The following is a 25,189-nucleotide window of genomic DNA, read 5'->3' as shown; positions in this document are numbered from 1 at the left end:
ATAGCGTACCAGTTCAATCGACTGCCGTTCGGATATTCTCTGGCTCCACGCACTTTTTCAAAGTGTGTAGAGACGGCGCTGGAGCCGCTACGCAGAAGAGGGATGAGAGTGTTATTTTATCTGGACGACCTGCTATTGCTGGCCCGCTCCAGAGAGGAAGCTGCTTTACAGACGGTACAACTTGTATCTCACCTGTCAAGCCTGGGTTTCATAATCAATTGGGAGAAGAGCTGTCCTCTTCCCTCCCAGGTTATCATATATCTGGGGGTGGAATTCAACTCAGCCCGCATGAGAGCACGACTCTCACAGCGGAGAGTGGAGGATCTGACAGCTCTCCTCGGGCGCGTCACACCCGGCAGGGTGGTGACAGCCCTCTCCGTGATGCAGCTGTTGGGCATGATGTCAGCTGGTCACGTGGTGATCCCCCTGGGTCTCCTTTACATGAGGAGACTTCAGAGATGGTTTATTCGCCTGCGCATCGACCCCGTGCGTCAGAAGAGACGCATGGTGTACATTCCTCTGTCCGTAGGTTTAGATCTGACCTACTGGAAAAATCCCCACGTCCTGTCAGTGGGGGTTCCCCTCGGCAGAGTGACGTCACACACCTCGGTGTTCACAGACGCATCGCTCTCAGGGTGGGGAGGAACATGCATGTCGCAGGCAGTGGGGGGACAGTGGCCGCCTCACATGTCCCTTCATATAAACGCGCTGGAATTACTCGCCATATGGAAAGTAATCCGGCACTTCGCCCCGTTGCTGTGGAATCATCATGTGTTGATTCGAACGGACAACAAGGCAGCAGCAGCATACATAAATCGTCAGGGAGGTGTACGATCAGCGCAGCTGCTGGACACAGCCAGGAGGCTGTTGTGCTGGGCGCGCACACACGTACTCTCTGTCAGAGCAGTATATATTCCCGGCGAGCTGAACAGAGGGGCAGACCTCATGTCCAGAGGAGGTCCTCGACAAGGGGACTGGAGCCTCCACCCCGAGCTGGTCTCCCAGGTATGGAGCAGGTTCGGAAGAGCGGAGGTAGATCTGTTCGCTGCACGCGGGAACGCGCAATGTGCTCTCTGGTTCTCCCTGAGAAGGCAGGATCACCCCCCTCTGGGGGTGGACGCGTTCGCACACAGACCTTGGCCCAAGGTGTTACTGTACGCTTTCCCACCAGTCCCTCTGATCCCTCGGTTCCTGGACCGAGTGCAGGAGGAGCGGCTGATAGCGGTCTTAATAGCCCCGGAGCGCACGGGAGCGTCCTGGTTCCCCTGCATACAGCGGATGCTGTCAGGGAGACCGTGGGAAATTCCGTGGCGGGGGGATGCTCTCTCCCAGGTGGAGGGAGCGATCCACAGTCACCCAATGTTAGGCCAACGTTTGTGGGCATGGCCCCTGAGCGGGAACACTTAGAGAGGCTGGGCCTCTCTCAAGATGTTGTGAGTACTATTCAGGGGTCTAGGGCCGCGTCCACCAGGGCGTCTTACACAGCCAAATGGACAGCGTTCCAGAGTTGGTGTGTAGGGAAAGGCTTGGACCCCGTTACGTGTCCCCTGCCTCACGTGCTGTCATTCCTCCAGCTGTTGCTGGACAGGAATTTGGCTTATAGCACGATAAAAACATATGCCGCTGCCATTTCTTCATGCCACGTAGGTTTTGAGATCGGCACGGTGTTCAGTCACCCTCTGACAAAACGTTTTCTACGAGGAGTACAGAGACTCAGACCGGTGTCACGCGCTTTAGCGCCTCAATGGGATTTGGCTTTAGTGCTGCGCGCACTGGGTAAAGCTCCTTTTGAACCATTAGATCAGGTTCCCCTGAAGTTTTTGTCAGTCAAAGTAGCTCTGCTCTTAGCTCTGACATCAGCTAAAAGGGTGAGTGACTTGTCTGCTCTCTCGGTGGCTCCGTCGTGTCTCCAGATCCAAGGAGATGGCAGCTCAGCTGTATTACGCCCGAACCCGGCGTTTATGCCAAAGGTGATAACAAGCTCTTTTAGATCAAGAGTGATAACCTTGAAGGGCTTCTTTCCCCCTCCTCACATATCGGAGGAAGAAGCCACTTTTCATCTCCTCTGTCCCGTGCGCGCGCTGGCAGGCTATATTGCACGCACGGCTGCTTTACGCAAATCCCAGCGTCTGTTTGTACATTATAGAGAGCGCTCATTAGGGCAGCCTCTATCTACACAGCGCCTGTCACACTGGCTATGTGAGGCGGTGTCACAGGCGTATGTCTCCTCTGGGTTGGATCCCCCGGAGAACATTAAAGCGCACAGCACCAGGGGAGTTTCAACCTCTACGGCGTTGCACGGAGGAATGACAGTGGAAGACATTTGCACGGCTGCATCTTGGTCTTCACCCTGTTCTTTTATTCGTTTTTATTTGAGGGATGTCTCCCATTCCTCTCTGACACATTCAGTGCTGAATAGCCTGTCAGAATGAGTAATGTCGGTTTTTTTTAATTGCGTGCCCTCTCTCCGGCCGGTAGGCACTTAGAGAGCTGCCCTTTTCCCCCCTCTCTTGATCGTTTTATTTAAAGGAGACTCGGTCTCTATCTCTTATAAACGATAGGTAGCATAAGTAAGCCTACCCTCGTTCCCTTATGGAGAATATTCATTTTTTAAATGATATATTCCCTGGGAATGTGATGCTCCATTTTTACGCAGGACGAAATGGACATGGGTTATTAACTGAGTAGGTGTGTTTTGTGCTTCTGGTAACGGACGGAACCAGTGGGGCGTAGACTACATCCTGCTTCGCCCTTAACCCAATAGCGATAGCCTTAGAGGGCGAAGCCTTATACGATATAGAACTGGGGTTACGTAATGTAACCCAGCTTCTATGAGTATAGGCGCAGCCCTCTAAGGGTCGGGCCCCACTGGCTCCGCGAATAGCTGAAGAAAAGCTGTTTGTGTGGGAGTAGATAGTAGGGCCTAATTCCTATTTATACGGAAGTGAGCCCGGAGGTGGGGCCCACGTCATAGGTGGGCGTGGATTAAATCTGTCAGTGCTGCACACGTGCAGGAGGGATTACCCAATAGCGATAGCCTTAGAGGGCTGCGCCTATACTCATAGAAGCTGGGTTACATTACGTAACCCCAGGTATGCATTCTGCAGGGTCGTAGGGAGGACACATGGTCTTGGCCTCAACAGTAACGAAGTGATTAGAAATCTTCACACACTCAAACTTCACACAGGGGTTCCCAGTGGGACTCCAAAGGGTTCCAGGCTGAGGAATCAAATCGAATAATTGTATTTCTTATAAAACAGTCTCTCAAAGCGCGCTTTATCAGAGTCATCTGATCTTCATATGTGGAATGTTGCCTTGCCTGCTCTTTCTTTCAATGTGTGTGTGCCATGGAATAAAGATCTAGTGGCATGACTGGAAAAACGTGAAGAGATGTCACACCAGGGGTTATGTATGTTTATTTAAGTTTTTACGCTAAACATATTGCTAAATATGTTCCAAAACACAGCATGGTTGGCATTAACCAAAAGCAAACAAAAAATGAATGTTGATGACGTCATAGAATCTTCACATCTAACCTCTTTCACTCTCTCTCTCCAAACGAACAGTGCATGCACAAACACAGATACTAACCTTTAATGCTTGTGTGGAGTTAGGCAATGCGACAAGGCAGCCGACCTGGACACACTGTCCACAGCAGTGAGTAGGGCTGACCTGGTACTCATAACCCTGAAAATGTGCAGTACGAGAACATCGCAATTTGGATTCAGGCTTGACATTAGTAGTCTGTTTGGTTTAGAGTATTGCTAACTTTTTAATAAGTTGTATTACATATTTACAGTGGCAGTAAAGATCAAAACTAAAGCTTGGGAAAATGCAGAACACTTAACCTGTTGTCTCTGTTTGTGGCTGATGTGAAGGCAAACGTGTGTCCTAGCAAAAGTCATGAAAATGGCCTATAACTGGATTCCCTTTGTGTACTAAATAGATGGTTTTGAATCAAATATGGAAGTGTTCTGTTTTTCTTTTGCTTATCCTATATTTTATGATTGAACCTACAATCAAAGCAGAACAGAAAAGTCCACTTCAGAGCTCAGTTCTTATGGGCATTAATGTGGATTGAAAAATGAAAATTCTTTATGGCAAACAGTGCTTTCCTTTACCATTGAAAAAAGAAGATGAATGTTTCTTGGATAGAATGTGATTAATTATCATAATTAATGTCATAAAGAACCTAGGTAGCATGAACTTAAAAACAAATATGTATGAGGGAACGATGTGGGTCAAATATCCAAGAGGGCACCAGATTCCACCACCCCGAAATAAAGTTGACCAAAACTACTTAAGTCAGTTAAGGAAACACATAACTGTATGGTCTGGCAAATACACAGCCTACCAGCAAACACTGTGCACAGTTAAAAACATGTCAACAATTGATTGGATGTTGAATATCTTACCACAGCGCAGTGTGTGTCACATGGTAATGGCTGACAGTCTATGATGTTCAGGTGGCTGCTGGCATTTGTCCGGGAACTACATCTGCACATCTCACATGACTTCATGGGCACTGAGTCTCCAACCTGGGTAGAAAGGGTGAGCAGTCAGCAAGACGATATTTCCTCTCTTATGCAGTCCTCAGTAAAACACATATAGTTAGGGGTTCATACCTCCAAAGTTAATTACTGTGTTGTTGGGTTTTGTTTTATAAGTGTAACTGGAAAAGTGGCCACAAACATATGTTCACAATTGACCTCTGTGTTGATGGAAAGAGGACTCAAACAGGAACCAGCTCCTCGTTGATATTTTATGGCTTATGAATTCAACTTTGCATTTGTAGGAGAGACTGCATTATGATGCAAGACATTCATAGATTCACTGAATCCAAATGTCCAGTGGCTTTCTATGTATTTGGTTTCAACAGATCTAGTGCACGTGTGTCTAGAAATAATGCACTTTTTGTTATTTAATATTCTTTAAATACTGGAACATGAGGCAAAGAAACCTTTTCCTGGATTCATTGGCAGATCCCACACCAATTCCCACCTAGATTTGTCTAAATGTTGCATCATTTTTGTATTTTTGCTATTTTTTAAAAGCTAAACATCAGTATTCAGGCAGTACAGCAACAACCACCATACATGTCCCACACTACTACTACCTAGTAGGTTTAAAAAAATTCTTGATGACATATAATAGATTAATAATAATAGATTTATTTTGTTAGCGCTTTTACGGGTGCTCAAAGACGCTTTCCAGATATAGTGTATGTCTATAGAAAGATGACACAGTCCTCTATGTTTTAAACGAAGCTATCTTGTAATCCTTGATGATGATGTATTCTATTCCCATCACATCATGTTAACATGTGGGATCTCACCTGATATTCAAGGTTGTTGAAAACACACACATCCGGAATGGGCACTGTGAAGGAAAAATACCAATTTGATTCAGATTAATTCTGATATAAAAATCCTAGTGAAAATCAACCTGGTTATTGAGTGAAAGGATGGACACAGGACAGGGCAGCACAAGGCCAGGACACTGCTTCAAATCGCACTCTGATTAAACACAAGCCAATAACATAAGATTCATCTTTACTATATAAATTAAAAACATCCTTATCCTAATCAGAACGGGCAAGAAAATACCTGGGTTTGCTCATTTGTTGGTCCTCCATTACAATTAACAATCCATTAACAATCCAGTACAATTCTCTAGGTTGTTATCTCACTTTGAGCATGGCTTCCTGCAAACATCCTGCCATACATGATCTAGTGAAACCTTAGTTCATCCTGACTCAAGCTCATTTGAAACAACCACTGCATACATTCTGGAAGCATCAGATTTCTTGTTTTTTGTTTTTCTAACCCTCTGACACACATGGTTCCTTCCTGCACAGAGTCCTAGCTGCCTACATTACTCATCTGATAGGCCATCCTTGGGTTCAACTTAAAAGGGACAAACCCAAAGTGAATACACTTCTTGCTGCTCACTTACCACACTTTTCCTCTTGACAGCAGCCAACAGTATTATTGACTTTAACCAGACCCGGCTCCTCACAGCTGACAGGTGGCGGTGCTGGACAGGACACGCGACTGCATGTGACGTTCAGTGTGTCCTCCTCACAAATACATGTCTTACAGTCTTCTGTCCACGTGGAATTGGCCTGAGGACACAATGTTAAGGTAAGTGTGGCAGGAGGCATATTATTATCAAAGGGTTAAGAAAAAGGGTCTGGCATTGTTGAAAAAACATTTACCTCTTTCCATTTTCCAATTGCCAGTCGACATATTTCTGTTAGGAGGGAAATACAATGAACTAGAGAATGCAATTCCTGAAGAAATTGCTAGTGGGAATGCTTTATGCTGAAAATGTGACGCTAAACTGCTATGCTGAAATGTAATGTGTAAGAAGAAAGTGAAGAATTTAGTTTAAAATGAAATGTGTAAGAAGAAAGTGAAGAATTTAGATTGAAATGAAATGTGTAAGAAGAAAGTGGCGAATTTAGATTGAAATGATACATGAACACTGGCGGCTTGAATATGTGATAAGAGAAGAAAATAAAGTAAAAAGGCTTGGAAAAGCAGCAGAATATTTGAACTGCAAACTTCTGAACTAACTTGATGGCGAATGATCTGTCGTCATGGCAACGACATTTGATGACACCCCATAATACGCTTAGATGCATTGATGGCTGCATCGTTACCAAACCTGTGAAGTTTTGGGGCGTTTGGAGCAGTTTCACTGAAGTTATGAGAAATCCGTGTTTCATGGCGAGCATTGTGTTGCCATGGCATCGGCATTTGAATAAATCTCAAAACTGTCTCGTAGATGTCCTCACGGCTAGACTGTTAGCACAAATGTGAAGTTTGAGCAATTTTTAAACATTTTCATAGGAGTTATAGCGACATCACGTTTTATGGCAAGGGATGCGTTTCCATGGAAACGGCATATGGTGAGATCTCAGATTTGGCATAGAGCTGGTAAGGCATGGACCGGTGATATACAAGTGAAGATTGGGGGACGATTGGACCGTGTCCATTGGACTTATAGCGACATCATATTTTATGGCGAGGGATACGTTTCCATGGAAACGGCATATGGTGAGATCTCAGATTTGGCGTAGAGCTGTTGAGGCATGGACCGGTGATATTAGGGTTGCCAACTGTCCCGTAAAATACGGGATTGTCCCGTTTTTGGAAACGTAAGTACCTGTCCCGTAATGAACTGATACGGGACGCACCTTGTCCCGTATTTTGGGGTGGTGGAAGAATGACCGCTCGTTATGGTGATTCTCAGTCATTCGCTCTCTTGAGGACTGCGTGCGCACCTCTCAGAGCCACACACACACAAGCAGGGGGGGCTATCTTGAGCTGTGGGAGCAGCAGCATGCACGCTCAGCTCATTGGTCAATACTCATAGTCATGCAGCAGAGGAGCCAATCACTATAACGTATCGTATCTTAGCAACCGTTTCACCTCCATGCTGCTCGTCCTGCCCAACATGGAAGATGCTGCCGACGACAAGCACAAACAAAACTACCTCCTCAGAGTCCGAAAGTGATGCAAAAAACAACTTTTCTCCTCCTCCTCCGCCGAAGAAAAAGACGAAAAGAAAGAGTTACTACAGAACTGAGTGGGAAAAAGAATACGTGTGGCTAGAAAGCGTAAGGGACGATGTGCACAAGGCAAATTGTACTGTCTGCCGCCGACAATTTTCAGTTAGTCACGGAGGACTAACTGACGTTAAACAACATGCTGCAGGTGAAAACCACATGAAAACAGAGAAGCAAAGGAGAAGCCAGGGAGCCTTGACACAGTTCCTCGTTCGTCCAGCAACTCCAGAGGCTAACTTGGTATGTCAAATAAGGATGTTAATTTTGTATATGAATTTAAATTAAACCTACATTTACAAACATTTTGTTTGGTCAATTTCATACTGCTAAATGTTCAATGTAATTAAGTACCCCAACACTGATACACTGTGATATTTTTTAAACAATATATGATCAACTTAATCATATAATGATGCAAGTAGATGTAATGACTAATATTTATTCATAATCAGAGGTGGTAGAGTAGCCAAAAGTGTACTCAAGTAAGAGTATTGTTGTTTTAAAACAATATTACTCAAGTAAAAGTAAGAAGTATTTTTCATTAAAACTACTATTCACCTCCGGAGACCCAGAAATTAATTGTGTCCACTATAGAGGACACCAAGGGAAAGGAAGGACTGAAGGATGGAGGGAGGAGTGAAGGGAGGTCAGAAGGAGCTAGGGAAAGAAGGAAGGAAGGAGGAAAGATTGAAGGAAGGAAATAAGCAAGTAAGGTAGGAAGGAAGGAGTGGAAGATGGAAAGAAGTAAGGAGGGAAAGAAGGAAAGAGGGGGAAGGATGGAAGTAAAGAAGGAATGAATGAAGTACAGATTTAAGAAAGGAAAGAAGCAAGGAGGGAGGGAAGGAATATATATATATATATATATATATATATATATATATATATTGTATTCAAGAGGTGGGTAGAGCAGCCAACCGTATTCTTATTTTAGAACAATATTACTTAAGTAAAAGTAAAAAGTATTTTTCATTAAAACTACTCTTCAAAGTACAATTTATCCAAAAAGCTACTCAAGTAAATGTAACTCATTACTACCCACCTCTGTTCATAATAAAAAATAATGCATACTATATACAACCTATACACACTCAAACAGCTAGTATATACATGTGTAATACATATCAGGTAGTATTTGATATTATATATAATATTATATTACAATGATTATATGTATAGTGATATTTTCTTTTTCTTTTACAGGTAACTGCTGCTGAGGTAGCCCATGTTTATCACACGGTCAAACATAATTTGAGCTATAACTCATCTGATTGTGCATTCAAATTGACCCTGCAAACACTAAGTGACTCCTCAATCGCAAAAAAGATGTCGTGTGGGAAGACAAAAGCTGAGGCAGTGGTCACTGATGTCCTGGCACCAAAGGCAGTTGAAGAGGTACTCAGCCATTTGAAGAGTGAAGTGAAGCCGCTCCAGTTTTCTCTACAAACTGATGCCTCAAATAGAGGCAATCGTAAGATGTTTCCCTTGGCTGTGCAGTTTTTCACTCCAGAGAAGGGCATTGTTAAAAGGCTGATCGACTTTGTTGAAAATGCAGATGAGTCTGCTGCAGGGATAGCCAGTTCAATCCAAAGTTCTCTGGACAAAATGGGTCTAACTTTGGATCATGTGTCTGCATTCAGTGCAGACAATGCAAATGTCAATTATGGCATCCATAACTCTGTCTTCACAAAATTGAAGGAGTCCAACAGCGAGATCCTCCGTGGCAACTGCCATGCACATGTGGTCCATAACACCGTGAAACATGCCTTGGATAAGCTGTCAATTGATGTGGAAAATATTGTCCTGAAGGTGTACGGTCACTTTTCCATCTCTGCCAAAAGGAGAGAGACCCTGAAGGAGTTCTGTGAGTTTCTGGATGTAGAGTTCCATGACATTCTGCGCCATGTGGTGACCAGATGGCTGTCACTCAACCCTGCAATCAGCCGCTTGTTGGAGAACTGGACTGCGCTGAAGTCATATTTCATCAGCCTCGGTGATGAATGTCCAAGGCGGCTGCGAGAGTTGCTGAGGTTGCCTGAAGATGCAGCTGGGGTTGAAGAGGAGGCTGATCTTGCAGAGGTGTATCTCCTCTTCTGCAACAATGTCCTGATGCTTTTTGAAGAGTCGGTCAAAAAACTGGAGAGGGATGCCACCACATCTGCTGACCTATATGCCATCATGGACTCTTTTCTGAGAAAACTAATCAAGAGAAGAGATGATCAGTTCTATGGCTACCTCACCAAACAAAAGCTTCGGCGTCTCATTCCATCTGAAGCTAACCTTGCCAGGGAAGAGTTTACAGCCTTCTTAAACACTGCCATCACTTATCTGCAGAAGTGGTTCACATTCTCTCAGGAAAACTGGCTCTTTTACCTGCAGCCACTCTGTCTGACATCTGGGAACATCTCATATGAAGACATGGAAAAGATCATTGAGAAGCTACACCTAGTTGCCAGGTATGTAACTCACACACTGTACCACTTTGTACTTATTCCCTTTATACTGGCATATTATGAACACCACTTTTGTCTTGTATTAATAAAAAACAAAATTATACATAAATACTTCTCATCATACAAATCATGTCTTATTTAAATGCAAACAAATGCACGGGGCTTTTATGTGTTGTTTTTAATATAACATTTTATCAAATGAATTCAACAAGTGTCTCAGTAGTTTTTAATAATGCTACTGAACTGAATTCCAGTTTCATCTCTATTCGCAGGCTCAACCTCTCCATGGATGAGCTCTTTGATGAGTGTGTTACGGCAAACAGCCTCCTCGATCACCTCACAAAGTCAAAGGATGATTGGGAGCTGAAGGGAACAGCTGAGAGGTGGGTAGCAGTTCTCAGGGGCCGGGCAGCTGACCTTCCAAACATTCTGGCTGTGGTGGCCTTTGTCCTCAGCATCCCTTCCTCTACTGGGTACGTGGAGAGGGTCTTTTCTTTGATGAAAAATAAATGGTCAGATGTGCGGAACAGATGCTCTGTTGAACTAATTAAGAGTGAGCTGATTGTCACTCTCAATTATGAAGAGTCTTGCTCAGAGTTTTACACTGCATCTCTGGTGGATAGACAACTCCTTGCTGATGCAAAAGGCCAACAAAAATACAAGTGGAAGAAATAGGGTTGTGTGACATCGTCTCTGGTTGTTCCATAGGCAGTTTTGGGGTTTGCCAATAGTATTTTTTTTCTGCTTTAATGTGCACACACACACACACACACACACACACACACACACACACACACACACACACACACACACACACACACACACACACACACACACACACACACACACACACACACACACACACACACACACACACACACACACACACACACACACGTGGTGTGTTTTTCTTTAGTTTACGATTTTGCACTAATCTACTTTTTTCTTTCAAAGAGGCCAAATATGTTTGCACTACATCTCAAACACACTGTTTTTTGTTCAGAAGGTGTATATTTATGTTTTTTATTCAGAAGGTGTGTTTTGCACTAATCTATTTTTTCTTTCAAAGAGGCCAAATATGTTTGCACTACATCTCAAACACACAGTTTTTTGTTCAGAAGGTTTATATTTATGTGTTTTGTTCAGAAGGTGTATATTTATGTTTTTGTTCAGAAGGTGTGTTTTGCACTGATTTATTTAGTTATTTAAAGACAACTGTTTTGCACATTTGAAAAAATAAATGATTGAACGATAATCTGTTTCTCATGTCTCATGTCTATAACCTAACTATAACCTCACACTTTGGGTGTTTGACACAAAATTTAGACTGGAATTGAGGGGTTTAACCCAAAAATGGGGGGTTTTGCCGCGCTGCCAAGATGTGTCCCTTATTTGAAACTCTGGGAGTTGGCAACCCTAGGTGATATACAAGTGAAGATTGGGGGACGATTGGACCGTGTCGATGGGACTTACAGCCACATCGTGTTTCATGGCGAGTGGTCCTTCACCATGGCAACGGCATTTGATGACACCCCATACTACGCTTAGATGCGTTGATGGCTGCATCGTCACCAAACCTGTGTAGTTCTGGGCTGTTTGGAGTATTTTCACTGAAGTTATGAGAAAACCGTGTTTAAAGGCGAGCATTGTGTTGCCATGGCAACGGCATTTGAAGAAATCTCAAAACAGTCCTGTAGATGTCTTCACGGCTGGACTGTTTGCACACTGCTATCTGAAGTCTGCTGCTCTGAGCATGTCAGTTGGAGTGATGACATCATCGTGTTCCATTGCACAGGTGTTTATAGTTGAGCTAACGAGGTGCCTAGACTTCAAAGGCTTCATTGTTCTGAATGAGAGATTAACCTCTTACATGTGAGCGTTTTGTGGAAGAACAGTAACAGATATCTGTGAAATTTGAAAACGTGAAGCATGTCAAGGAAGTTGAGTATCTGAAGTGTAATTTTTGTGTAGTTTCGGGTTAATGATGTGGCCTTTTTGGCAGTTTAACTAAAGGTGTGCGGCTGCTGCCGTGAGGAAATATCAGCCTGAAATTACAATGGCCTTTAATGGAGGAATGTTGAACGTTTTTGTCACTTCATGTCCTCAAAAAGCATTTTGTTTAATCATTTTTGCTTAATTATTTGTCATTTTTCAAGCTACCGGATGTTTTCCTACGTTTGTCATGAAAAAGTATGTCTCAGGAATGTAGGGTTTGGGAATTATGGCAGTTTTAAAAAAATATATGAAGGCAAATTTCAAACTGTCCTCCACTCTAACTCTGACATCACGCACTCTGCCTTAATGAGCTGCGCAATGTTAAAGTTCAAATGTTAAAAATGTGATGAATTATGGGATGTATCTCTGGAATTATGAAAGTTATGAATGAGAAAAGTAATAGCCATCGATTCCCGACCGAGCTGAACATTTTGATGTTTGAACGGAGTTTCTGCGATGTTCAATGCGGGAGAAGAAGCGCGGCAAAATAAGTCGGCGGAATAATAAACTTTTCGTGCGTAGAAGAACAGTTAGTTGGAATGCTGTTAACAGCGTTCCCACTAAATAAAGTAATTTACAATCATCTGTGGTTTGGCCAGCCAGCCTCAGGAGATAAGGTTAGTAAAAACTGAGTGTGTTCAAAATTCTCATATCTTTCCTAATCTTATGTTCAAACTTCATTTTCCAAATGATGATTAACCGTTAAAACTTAACCCATTGCCTACGCAGGTTGCTTTCAGTTTGCATGCTCCGTATTTAAATTGGCTAAGATCTAATATCACAGCTTTACTGTGCTAAATCACTGCTTGTCTACCTTCACTTTAAGTTGAATATGTTGGTTTGCATAAACCAAAAGAGGTTAAGCTAAAACCTGTATATGTGTGCAGGTTATTAATTATAAGGAAAAGTTGGCAGTTCTGTGATACAGTGGGAAATTAAAGACATTTTTAATACATTTCAGAATACCTTTAGAATGTCAGCGACAGCACGGCAAAGTAATGGCGAAAGACTTTAAGGTGAAAGATAAGGATAAGAAACACAGGTGGTCTCAGATCAGGTGCCAACCTGGCAGAAGGGCCTTAAAGTTAGTTTCCCTTACATCCTAATTGTTCTACAGCACACAAACTGTCACAAAAACAGTCAGATAAAAATACAGTCCATTAATGAATGTGAGATTGCCTTTACTGCTTTTGCCATAGAGAAGTGCCATCTGCCCTTACCACAGGTAGGAACACATTCATCAGAGGCGGAGGAGAGGAGGTTGGTCCTCTATCTTCACACTATCCATTTCACTGAACTCATTGAAAGTATGGATAAACTTCTGGTTGTACCTGCAGAAACAACAACCTATTGTGTGAAAGCCAATGTTGTATGTGAGTCAAAGCATAAATGAATGTTGATGGATTGACAATGAGAGTTGGTGAATGTCTGTACCAGAGATCGCAGGTAGGCTCCACCGGTGGGCAACAGGGCTGATACACTTTGGGACTTGGACATGTATATACTATAAGAGACGAAGACAGAATAAACATCATGCTTTTTTAATTTGAGGTCATTGCTTTGATATTGTTATAGTGCCTGTATAACATAATATAGTTGCATACCACAGAGTCCTTTGGTGGAATTCCTCCAGTCGATGCATATTCCAGCCAAAGCACATACTTCAGCGTACGTTTGTAAGCTGATGCAGCCAACGTGATTAATGTGCATGTGACAAACGTCAAACTCACAGGCCTCCACAAAAGGAAGGTAGTCAACGACCTTGTGGCAAGCTTCAAATACACTGGGGAGTATGAGATGTATAATCAGAATGGACACAAGCTGAATACATTGACAGACGAGTCAGTTATCAGTGTTCTTTCATATAAAGACTGTACTTACCTACAATAAGTGAAATAATTTGTAAAATCTCAAAATCATGAGCTGAAATGTATTATTAAAACTAAGCAATGTTAAATCTGATGTTACTGACGATTCGAGTTATAGATGACATGTTTTCCTATTTTCCTCCTACCTGCTCTTGATGATCTCAAAGATGCTTGTATTGCAGGTATCGGGCGTAGGAGTTGTTGTTGGTGTGGGAGGAGGTTGTTTACAGCTGCTGCCGTTAGTATGCCACTCGTGTGCCATATTAGGACATGAAGAATCAATTTTGCCACTGGGCAACATGCAGTCATCTGTCCGGTTGTTATCACATGTGCCTGGAGAAACCCTCCTCATTATCAATCACACTGATGGCAGAATGTCTCGAATAGGTACAATAGATTCCATCTTATGTAAGTATTAACATATTCAGCCTCTGTAGATATGAAGCATTTCCATTATCGACTGCTTTCCAAAGTCTACATACATTGAGATGCTTTTTATTTAAACTGCAGGACTTACCACACTGTCCCCAGGTGTTGTTGCCAAATTGACTATAGGGCAGGGCGATGCTGAATATGAGCCCTGAGAAGGTGATCTTGGCATGGATTTTAGGGATGACAAGCACTGTATCAATACCAGTGGTGGTCATACGGAAGTCACCGTTCTGGTATGCAGGATTTACATGCCTGTCATTGACGGAAATCTAAGACAAAAAGCCGAAATGACAATTTGCAAGGATCAATGCATTTGATAATTGTATAAATAAGGATCAAATCAGTTTTGTAAGGTTCACACAATGGGTTGCATTTGCGATGAAGGGAACACAAAAGGGTTGAAGCTAAGATAATCACTAGTTTAAATTGAAAGGAAGAAAGTTAACAATTGCTTTGAATTACCTGATTTTTAAACATGCAATTTATATCCTTTTGCGTTATAAAGATCTTGTAGCTTTTGTAGAAGACTGTGATGGACTGAGGACAGGACAAGCCATCAGCTTCTCCACAGTAGTAGTTGTCAATCATAACACTGAAGTCATATTTGGGCGAGATCTTTCACCAGCCAGTAGGAACAGTTGCCTTGAAAACCATAGTAGGTTCCATCGAATGTGACATAATGGGGATCCCCCCACCCGTAGCAGATACCTTCATACAAAAAATGTATTTCAGTTTTTTTATGACATTTCACGCAATTGTTGAAACAATATAAGTCAAGAATATAGAGAAAGAAAAGAAGATAAAAGATTGTTTTAGGTAAAATGCTTTTACATGTTCAACCATAGGATTTTTCAACAACCAACATTTGAGCAGGTCAGACTTACATTGACATTCATAGTGGGGGCAGCATCCATCATCATCCAGCACTTGAATTGCAGCGAAGTTATTTGCACAGACTACAGGCTTTTGAGTAGGGCACAATCTGGGGCCCAGGGACACATTGCCATTTAGACACGTTGCCTGAGTACAGTTACTCTCAATCCAACTTTCACCAGTCTGTGAGGATAATTAAAGATTGGTGTGTAAAAATAGAGATGAGTGGTTTTAATGCATTAATAACAGTCAAAGGATTTAACACCTGGTTCCATTTATCAGCCGATTAAGTGAGTGCTATCAGTGGTCTTCAGCTTTATAAATGCAGGTCAGAAGGGGCCTGCTAAACCAACTAGAAGGCAGTACTGATCATGTTTCAGCACATTTGTTCACCAAAGGATTGAATAAAAGAAGACAACACATATAGCAACAGTAGCAGTTGTAACAGGAGCAGAGGCTATAGTCAGTTGCATTGTATATCAGCTAGAAAACTCCATAAGGGAGGGATGGGACGCAAAACAAAGGATGTTGACCTTGTTATTTAAACTAAAATCACATTTTCTTGCTAAACTTAACCAAGTAGTTGTGCTGACTAAACCAAAAATAATTTGTCATAATAACATAATAACAACATTTGTATGGAATATAAATCAAGAATTACCTGTTTTGGACCTTGAAGTGTTAAGCAGACCACAGGTGGAGGATGTGGAGGATACATATGACATGGCTGTCCTGTGGTTACTATATGACAGCTCTCATTGCAGTACCCTGTGTAACAGTAGCCATCAGGGTCTGTCTCATTGTATACTATGGAGCCTGAAAATGAGACACAGCAGGTTCGTGAAAAGGAGTCTATCACATATCAAATAATGTTATATCCAGAGATCGAAGGGTTACCCTAAATCTATATTCTCTTAAAATTATTAATTAAATGTTAAACAAGCTTAATTAATAACCTTATTTATACAATATCAACTTAGAAAAGAAGAAACCAAATTATTCCGTATATAAAATGTGTCCTCTTTGATTAAAGGATAGGCCTACAGAATACTATAGTTTTTTGTTGTTGTTTAATAAATCAGATTTCCACCCACCGCATTTAAAAAAAGAAAAAGAGATTTAGAAAAGAGAGACTAAATGAAAAGATAAAATAAGATTCAGTCTTCCTATGATCTAATCATCTTATTTTCAAATGTATTGTTACATTGTAATCCTGCTACTAATCTCCATTATTTTTATGTAAATATAATTGAATACAGTTACTCTTTTTGTATCCTCTATTCAAGTCTTTCATACATTACGCAGATGTATTCAGATACTGTGCATCCAAAAAATACATGCAGACTTTGGCACTCTTTGTTATTAATTTACCTCCTCAGACTTGCATTTGTCTTATAATAAACAAACTGCTGTACAGTATTTCTAAGCAATTTGGAAAATAGGATTGTAGATGCCAAGCTGTGACAATATTTATCAACATTCAACTGTGCCTTTGAGCGGACGCTCCATATGATCCATATGTATTATGGTGAAAGACGTTCTGTTTTCCCTAAACTCGTTGTACCAATGTCACTGGAGTTTGTTTGAGCAACAACAATGAACCTGCATATTTGGTTTATTGTTCTATAACAATTTAGTATAGGATTGTTTGGTACATGCTAAGTGTACAATTTAAGTGGAGAAATGGGTTTCGAACAAATATCTTATGTAGTATAGGCCTTTATTTTATATTTGTGTTTTTTTGTGATATCAAACTGGTGTCTTAAATTGATATGCCCCATTTTCAAGATAAATCCGTTATTATGAACAGTACTTACCAGCAGGAAACGTAGAACCATTATGAAAACAATGGCAGTGTTGTGGCAAAGTAATTGGTTGAGTGGTTTCTTCTGTAACTACAATTATCGTAGTGGAAGCAGTTGAGGGTGTTATAGTCGTTACTATGGTGGAGGGAGTTGAGGGTGTTGTAGTTGTTACTGTGGTTGAAGTAGTTGAGGGTGTTGTAGTTGTTACCGTGGTGGAAGGAGTTGAGGGTGCTGTAGTTGTTACTGTGGTGGAAGCAGTTGAGGGTGTTGTAGTTGTTACTGTGGTGGAAGGAGTTGAGGGTGCTGTAGTTGTTACTGTGATGGAAGGAGTTGAGCGTGTTGTAGTTGTTACTGTGGTGGAAGTAGTTGAGGGTGTTGTAGATGTTACTGTGGTGGAGGGAGTTGAGGGTGTTGTAGTTGTTACTGTGGTGGAAGTAGTTGAAGGTGTTGTAGATGTTACTGTGGTGGAGGGAGTTGAGGGTGTTGTAGTTGTTACTGTGGTGGAAGTAGTTGAGGGTGTTGTAGATGTCATTATGGTGGAGGGGGTTGGGGGTGTTGTAGTTGTTACTGTGGTGGAAGTAGTTGAGGGTGTTGTCGTCGTTACTGTGGTGGAAGTAGTTGAGGGTTTTGGAGTTGTTACTGTGGTGGAGGGGGTTGGGGGCAGGGGCGTAGCTGGGGGGGGGGAGGTTAGGATGATTCCAAGGGCCCAGCACTGGGGGGGGGGGGGGGCCCAGAGAACACTATTATTATCTTTTTATTAATATGGTTTTATTATTATCCTAAAGTAAGTTAATGTAAATGACTCAAAAGTATAATTGCCTGTATTAAAAAAAAACGTCCCAAAAGAAACAAACAGGTGCTTGTTACTCTGTTTGACAGAATGAGCACCCCTCCCTTCATTCATTGCATGGTATGGGCGCCTGAGCAATGGAGCAAGCGGAGCAGGTGCATCCCCACAATTGACCTTGGGGGAGCAAACGTGTGCTTTTGCACCCCCACTTTTTGATCATATGAAAAATATGACATTTCCCCCCCAATATATCACTGTAAACATAAGTGTGTAATTTCAATCGAATTAATAATACGCAATGAAAGAACTTGTGCTGATTATAGACACTTAATAGCGAGTTTTTAAGTTTCCAAAGATTGTGACCCCCCCCCGCATTTCGCTCACAATGGTTTGATCAACTGCCTCCCACCCACAGCAGTCCTGATGCAGGTAGGCTGAGTGTAAATCACCGCGAACAGTCTGTCATTGGTGGCAGACCTTTTCAGTAAGTTGTTCAAACAAAGAATATGTTAGACATGTCTTTACTTCTACCACTCAATACAATAAAACACATTTATAATCATCACCTTCTCTTCATTTTCGCTGCATTGAATTACAGGTCACTCTTTATGTTAGCTAGCGGTTAGCTGACGTTTGCTAGTGTTAGAAATTAAAATCAATGTTTTGATGGTATAATGTAGCTTAAACATACCGTCAGTTCAAACGCTCTTTTATACTGAAAAACCAGAAATTCTTGTGCACAAGCAGTTAAGCTTTTATTCTGAAAATCCTTCATCTACGGTTAGCATGTAGCATGTGGCTAATATACGATTTCCTAAAGAGGTGAACTGAGGAGCGAAATGACTTGGTGTGGTGAAAACCGAAACCTACTGATTTAACACTACAACGATAGATGTCGAGATACTACCATGTTGAATATTAAATGAAAGTACAGTTTATTTGAATACATTATTGTTTACAGACGAGAGTAGCATGTGACAACATCCGGAATGACCGGCAACCAAACGAGCCGAGAAGTATTGTTTAGAGTATTGATTACAGCGTTTAGAATGTGTTAAATGAAAAGTGATGAAAGAGAATATGAGGAGAAACGGCGTGTTAAGCATATATTGAATGTGAAAAGAACCTATCCTCTGTTTAAATGCAATAACGGACATTGGAGACGAGGTGAGCCGGCTGGCGGGGAGGAGCCAGCAGAGGATATATATAGCAGCGCCGGAGGAGAGATCCGCTGTCTTCTTCTTGCTCAGGAGAACCGGATCACAGCTGTTTGTCTGACGGAACAATATTCTGTCTGTAACACTACCGCGCCTTTTTTAATTAAAGTATCCCATTTGAATCTTTTCAGAGACTCCATTTAGTCTCATTTTAAAGCTTCTCTCCTGGACGCGAGAATAAAGAACATATTTAACACTAGCTAGCTAGTAACATCAACCAGTGTGTGTGTTTGACTAGCTAGCTACCTGGTAGATCGAAGCCCATTAGAGTTTGAGTTTATTAGGATCCCCATTAGCTGTTGCATGACAACAACTAGTCTTCCTGGGGTCCACACAAAACATAAAACATTGCATTCGACAAGACTTTTACAGAACAGTAAATACAAAATAAAAAACTTTTCCGAAGTCCATTTTCCTTCAACCATTGACTTTCATATTTTCCATCATATACCACTTATTTTCTGATTTCATTTCATTGGAAAGAAAATAATGATAATAAAATAAGAATAAAGTACTTATATCTATCTGCATTTACAGATGCCAGCCTTCAATTCTCTTAAGGTACAACTACCTGAAATGAAAATAAAAGAAGAATGAATTATAGAATGATAGAAGATAATATGATAGAAGCCCATCTCCTACTGTAACTAACCTGCACACTGTGTGTGTGTGTGTGTGTGTGTGTGTGTGTGTGTGTGTGTGTGTGTGTGTGTGTGTGTGTGTGTGTGTGTGTGTGTGTGTGTGTGTGTGTGTAGCCAGCCAGCCAACCAGGTAGAACATGGCATAAAAAATAAAAAATCATGTATTCAACCCAGTTCAGTGTATTCATACGTGTATTGCTCTCCTGTGTAGAATGATGTGGTGGTGACAGTGCAGACTCAGGGAGGAGGCAGAGAAGGAGAGAAAGAGACACAAGAGTTACAGGTAATGGAAATATCAGTCAGCTTAAAGTGTAGGATAACATAACAAATTAAGACACAAATACTTGGATAATATATTCCCCCCTCTCTCCCTTTCTTTACAGAGTAGCATAAAGATTGTGTATTCAAACCAGTTCAGTGTACTCATAAGTGTATTGCTCTCCTTAATGTAGAATGATGTGGTGACTGTGCAGACTCAGGGAGGAGGCAGAGGAAGTGAGAAAGAGACCTAGGATAACATCCCTAGTCAAAAAAATCTATAGGAATCTCTATACGTTTTTGGAACCCTATAGGAATCCTTTAGGATCCCATAGGATTTTGAGACAGTTCTGTGCTCTATATTGCAGGAAATTGCACGTACAGGTGTTCATTAAATTAAAACAATTCTGCCATGGAGGTGGTCGTGCCTGACCCACTCCAAACCACCCCTTGCCTGCCAGTTACTAATCTTGCACCCCCACTTTCAACTATAACTAGGCGGCACAGCAGTGCACCAGCAGCTTGCAGCTTGAACAGACTGACAGGAAAATGTCCTCTACAGCTCATGAATCAGGAGCTCAGAAACGAAAGAAAAAACGTCAGCAAGAGGAAAATAATAAAAGAGGTCGACAGATAGTCACCAAGTATTTTCACAAGAAAGGTATTTATTCACAGAACTTGTTTTGAAGCCCATAACAGCTTAGCCAACATTTTGTGGCTGACGTTAGCTACCTGTTGCTATCAAAAATTAGATGAGTGTCGATGAGCCCAGTGAATTTGTATCCAGCAGCTATGCCCTTTTGCTATGGCTAGCTAACCTAACCTGTATAATGTTACATGCTAATCACATCTGCTCTAATGCACAGATGCGGCTTCAGGATCAGTACCCCTTCCCTCAGGCCGGTTCCCAGTTGAAGGAGAGGGAGGTAAAGCAGCAGGGCTTGGGGTTAACAAACAGATTTTAAATATGCTTACCATGCATTGAATACAACTTTAGGTAATATTCACATTTAGTTACTCTAGTTCTTCCAGTAATTGCAATACCATTGACCACTGGCACATTAAATTGAGGTTGTTACAGTAGCTATAGCTAGATTTGAGCAATTGAAAAATATCTATACAAATGATTATTATTATTATTATTATTATTATTATTATTATTATTATTATTATTATTATTATTATTATAACAATTAAGAGATAGCTCGAGCTGTACTGTGTTATTACTATTATAGGGCATTTTATAAATTATGTACACTATGGATACTCTAGAGCCAGGGCCTTCGAGCAAGGCAGCCAACGAGGAGAGCAGAGGTGAAGAGGCAGAGGTACCAGTACAAGAAGAGGTCGAGGACCATGAAAGCAGCACAGATGAGGAGGAAGCAGCTATGGACAGTCAATCGGGACAAAGTGAGGCTCCGACACAGGATGCCACAGATACTGAGCCACCTGTAGTGGTGTCTGAGGTAGAAGATCTGCTATCACTTGACCCAGGGTTGTTCCCAGCTAGGATGAGTGACAAGGACAGGGCAACTATTGTAAAGAAATTAGCAATGCGAGAAACAGATCAAGAAATTCCACATGATTCAAAGGGAAAGAGATTTCCAGATTACTTGAAATACACCAAAGCAGATAAGGGTAGGGGAAAAGTGAAAAGGGACTGGTTGATTCACAGTGAAAGTGCAAATGCACTGTTCTGCATACCATGTGTTCTTTTCTCCAAGGAGCAAAAAATACCCTCTCTTAGTGCTTTGAGTAGTGACCAGGGATACAAGATGTGTGACGTCGAGTGGCGTCGCATGTATGATAAATTCCCAAGCCATGAAACAAGTAGGAATCACAGGGACTGTTATTTGCGATGGAAACACCTACAGTGTTCGGTTATGACTGCATGTGGCGTTGATCATCAGTTGCAGAGAGAGCTACAGTCTGAAATTGAGAAAAACAAAGCTATCTTGCAGAGACTCCTTGATGTCACTCTGCACTTGGCAACGAGGAATTTAGCTTTCCGAGGTAAAACGCATGCTTTGGGCGATGTCCACAATGGAAATTTTGTAGGTACGCTCGAACTTTTGTCACGATATGATCCACTCTTGAAAGACCACTTAGACAAAATCAGGACATCCAAAAAAGGAAGCCAGCTAACTCATTATCTGAGCCCAGACATCCAGAACGAGTTTATTGAATTGTGTGGGGGAAAGGTTTTAAAAACCATTCTGACGGAAAGGGAGGATGCCATATACTATGGAATCATTTGTGATGCAACGCCTGACATTTCCCACACCGAGCAAAATGTTGTGCTCATAAGATATGTACATTATAATGAAGACACAGGCGAATGGGAGATCACTGAAAGATTTATTGAATTCAAAGATTTCAACGGAAAAACAGGATGTGAAATAGCAGGCATGATGGAGAGTGTGCTTCTGGATCTAGGGATAGACATTAGTGATTGCAGGGGGCAAGGGTATGATAATGGGGCGAATATGTCAGGGAAAATCAAGGGAGTCCAAGCACAAATACTGAAAAAGAATAATCTTGCTACTTTCTCACCTTGTGCCTCCCACACGTTGAATCTGGTAGGCGTGCATGCTGCAGAATCGAGCCCTGAAGTATCCAACGTTTTTGGTTACATTAACCGCCTCTACACATTTGTAAGTGCCAGTCCATCTCGTTGGTCTATATACAAAAAGAAAACAGGTTGCTCTGTACATAGGCTATCTGACACTCGCTGGAGTGCGAGAATTGATGCTGTGAAACCTGTAGCAAAGCACCTACCTGGTGTCATTGAAGCCCTTGCTACCATACTGAGCTCATGCAGTCTCACAGGTGAGGCCAAATCTGAAGCTGTTGGTCTGAGGAACTACCTCATGTCATTTGATGCCATTGTCCTTCTCACCATTTGGGTGAAAGTATTGCAATCTATTGATGACAGAAATGTGATACTCCAGTCAGGGAAAATCTCAATAGAGGTGGAGGCAGGTAATGTTGCTGCACTAAGAGATGAGATGCAGACTCTCAGAAATGGATGGGATGCTATTCGGTCTGAGGCATCAATGGTAGCTAAGGAAATGGAGGTTCCACCTCATTTCAAAAAAGAACTTTGCCGTGAGAGGAGGAGGAAGAGGTTTCATGATGAAACTGCTGAAGGAACAGGTCAGGAGGATAGGCCAGAAACAACATTCCGTAACACTGTGTTTCTCACTGCCATGGACCAGATCATAAGTGACTTGGACACTCGGTTCCAAACAAGAGCAAATATTGTTGAAGAATTTGCTGCCATACTTAAAATTGGGAAGTTGAGTGACAGTGTCATGGCTTCTGTGTGTCAGCCACTGAGGGAGAAATACTCACAGGATCTCACAGATCAGTTTGAGAGTGAGATAAGGCATCTCAATAAAATATTTTCTGCCACTTTCCCCCCTGATTGTAGCTCTCTTGATCTACTGAATGCAATATACAAGATGGAACTCCAGAGCATTTTTGGAGACGTTTGCATTGCCCTCAGAATTTTCTTGACGCTCCCAGTTACCGTAGCTGGTGGTGAAAGATCATTTAGTAAGTTGAAACTTATCAAGAGCTATTTAAGATCTACCATGTCGCAAGAGAGGTTGAACAGCCTTGCAATGTTATCGATTGAAAGCAAGCTGGCTCTGTCACTTGATTTCAAAGAGCTCGTAAAAGATTTTGCCACCAAGAAGGTCCGGCGATTGGCGTTCGGGATTTAGGAATAAAAATCCAGTCTATGACAGGATTGTGGGATGTTTCCCTATAGTAAGCTGACAGGCTACAGCCCACATTGTGAACAATTACTATCTGATGCATAGTCCTCTCGCACTACATTTTTCATTGTTTGCTGTAAGTGTGTTCATGTCCTGAGAGTTTATTGTTTTATAATTATGTTCACATCTTCAGTTAATTTATACTTTTGTCCTTGTGTTGTTCAAATCTTAATTTAATAAGTCAAAGAATGTTGAGATTTTTTGTTTGTTCATTCCTGTATTGGGTGTAATTTTCAATTAAATAGACAGAAGATAAAGTTGATAGTCAGTGCATGTTGATTTCTTGCAGTCCATTACAGTTCATTAACTTCAACAGGGTTTTCGAGGTTGGGTTTCATCGTGTCGTTTTGGGGGTGGACGCAAGGTTCTGACCCCACCAGTATCCAAGAATCCTGAATTGTCCCCACCAATAACTCAACACTTGTCACTCGCGCCTCCTCGAATTACTTGCGCGTGTAACAGGTAGGGCTTTAGCACTCTGCTGAGAAAGGCAGCAACCCGGCCGCTACAGCAAAAAAGCTAGTGCTCTGCCCACGACAGTTCAAAATCTGCTTAGTAAAAGGTATATCCAAGCAGGGAACGATTGTATACTACAGAGCACATCAAAATGTAAGTGTCTGTCAACCTAATAGTGTGCTTGAGTAGACTATTTGTGTTGGAGATGGGATTACAGAGAGACAGGACAAGTAACAGCTTTTGTATGTTGAGTATCAGAAAACATTGTCACAAGAATAGGGGAAAATATGCCTAGCTAGTGCAACTCAAGGTTGTTTGGTAGACTATTGCATTGGTCCATTCATTGAAGATGAACGCAATGCGACATCCTGAACTGGTGCTGAACTGCTGATCCGAATGTATAGGTAAAAACCATATTATGCGTTTTCATCAATAAATAAATGGCCACATTTTTTTTTGCGTGCGCGCTAATGCGCACTCGCATGGATTGGGGGCCCACAAATAGATTCTTTCATGGGGCCCAGAATTTCCAGCTACGCCCCTGGTTGGGGGTGTTGTAGTTGTTACTGTGCTGGAAGGAGTTGAGGGTGTAGTAGATGTTATTGTGGTGGAAGGAGTTGAGGGTGTAGTAGTTGTTACTGTGGTTGAAGTAGTTGAGGGTGTAATTGGTACTGTAGTGGGAGGTGTTTGACAGTCACAGCATTTCAATCTAATCTCATAATCAAAACACTGTTGCGTAGGCCCTTGTTGTTTGTTGTTGCAGATGAAACCAACATCTTTGTTGCAATTCACAGTTTGTGCCATCTCTGACATAGGAAGACCTGGGTAAAGAACAGATCTACACTGGACTTCTTCAGGAGCTGAGCATATATGATAACCAGCCAAGATTATATTATGGATTGATTCATCATCTCCACCATTGGGGCCTGATGTGGGCTTGCCAAGGTTGATCCATTCTGACCAACCACATGTCATATCATGTCCACCAGGGCAAGGTGCAGTTCTGATTGGCTGAGGTTTTGTTGTTTCGGTTGTGGTAAAAGATGTAG

General features: G+C 41.9%; 2 protein-coding genes across 2 annotated transcripts in view; one reads left to right on the top strand and one right to left on the bottom strand.

The window, feature by feature from the left end:
- Nucleotides 1-3,109: 3,109 nt before the first annotated feature.
- LOC307029615 (intestinal mucin-like protein) lies at nt 3,110-14,533 on the bottom strand (the record flags this gene model as incomplete). Its single annotated transcript, XM_079665695.1, has 10 exons — nt 3,110-3,687; nt 4,416-4,538; nt 5,336-5,379; nt 5,956-6,124; nt 6,218-6,252; nt 13,239-13,365; nt 13,453-13,522; nt 13,623-13,801; nt 14,033-14,219; nt 14,404-14,533. The coding sequence occupies 5 exons, from the start codon at nt 14,531-14,533 to the stop codon at nt 13,317-13,319; spliced, it is 615 nt and encodes a 204-aa protein (XP_079521821.1). The 3' UTR covers nt 3,110-3,687; nt 4,416-4,538; nt 5,336-5,379; nt 5,956-6,124; nt 6,218-6,252; nt 13,239-13,316.
- Nucleotides 7,119-25,189, top strand: part of LOC307028389 (uncharacterized protein) — a 361,942-nt gene continuing 343,871 nt past the window's right edge. The window contains exons 1-3 of the mRNA XM_079663359.1: nt 7,119-7,813; nt 8,774-10,026; nt 10,296-11,443. Coding sequence (XP_079519485.1) covers nt 7,469-7,813; nt 8,774-10,026; nt 10,296-10,698 — 2,001 coding nt within the window. The 5' untranslated portion in view covers nt 7,119-7,468 and the 3' untranslated portion in view covers nt 10,699-11,443. The remainder of the gene's footprint in view (nt 7,814-8,773; nt 10,027-10,295; nt 11,444-25,189) is intronic.

The sequence above is a fragment of the Notothenia rossii genome (genome assembly GCF_949606895.1).
Source record: "Notothenia rossii genome assembly, chromosome: 2".
NCBI classification, from domain to species: domain Eukaryota; kingdom Metazoa; phylum Chordata; class Actinopteri; order Perciformes; family Nototheniidae; genus Notothenia; species Notothenia rossii.
Note: the sequence above shows the minus strand (reverse complement) of the source record. Positions and strands in the feature narration are given on the sequence as shown.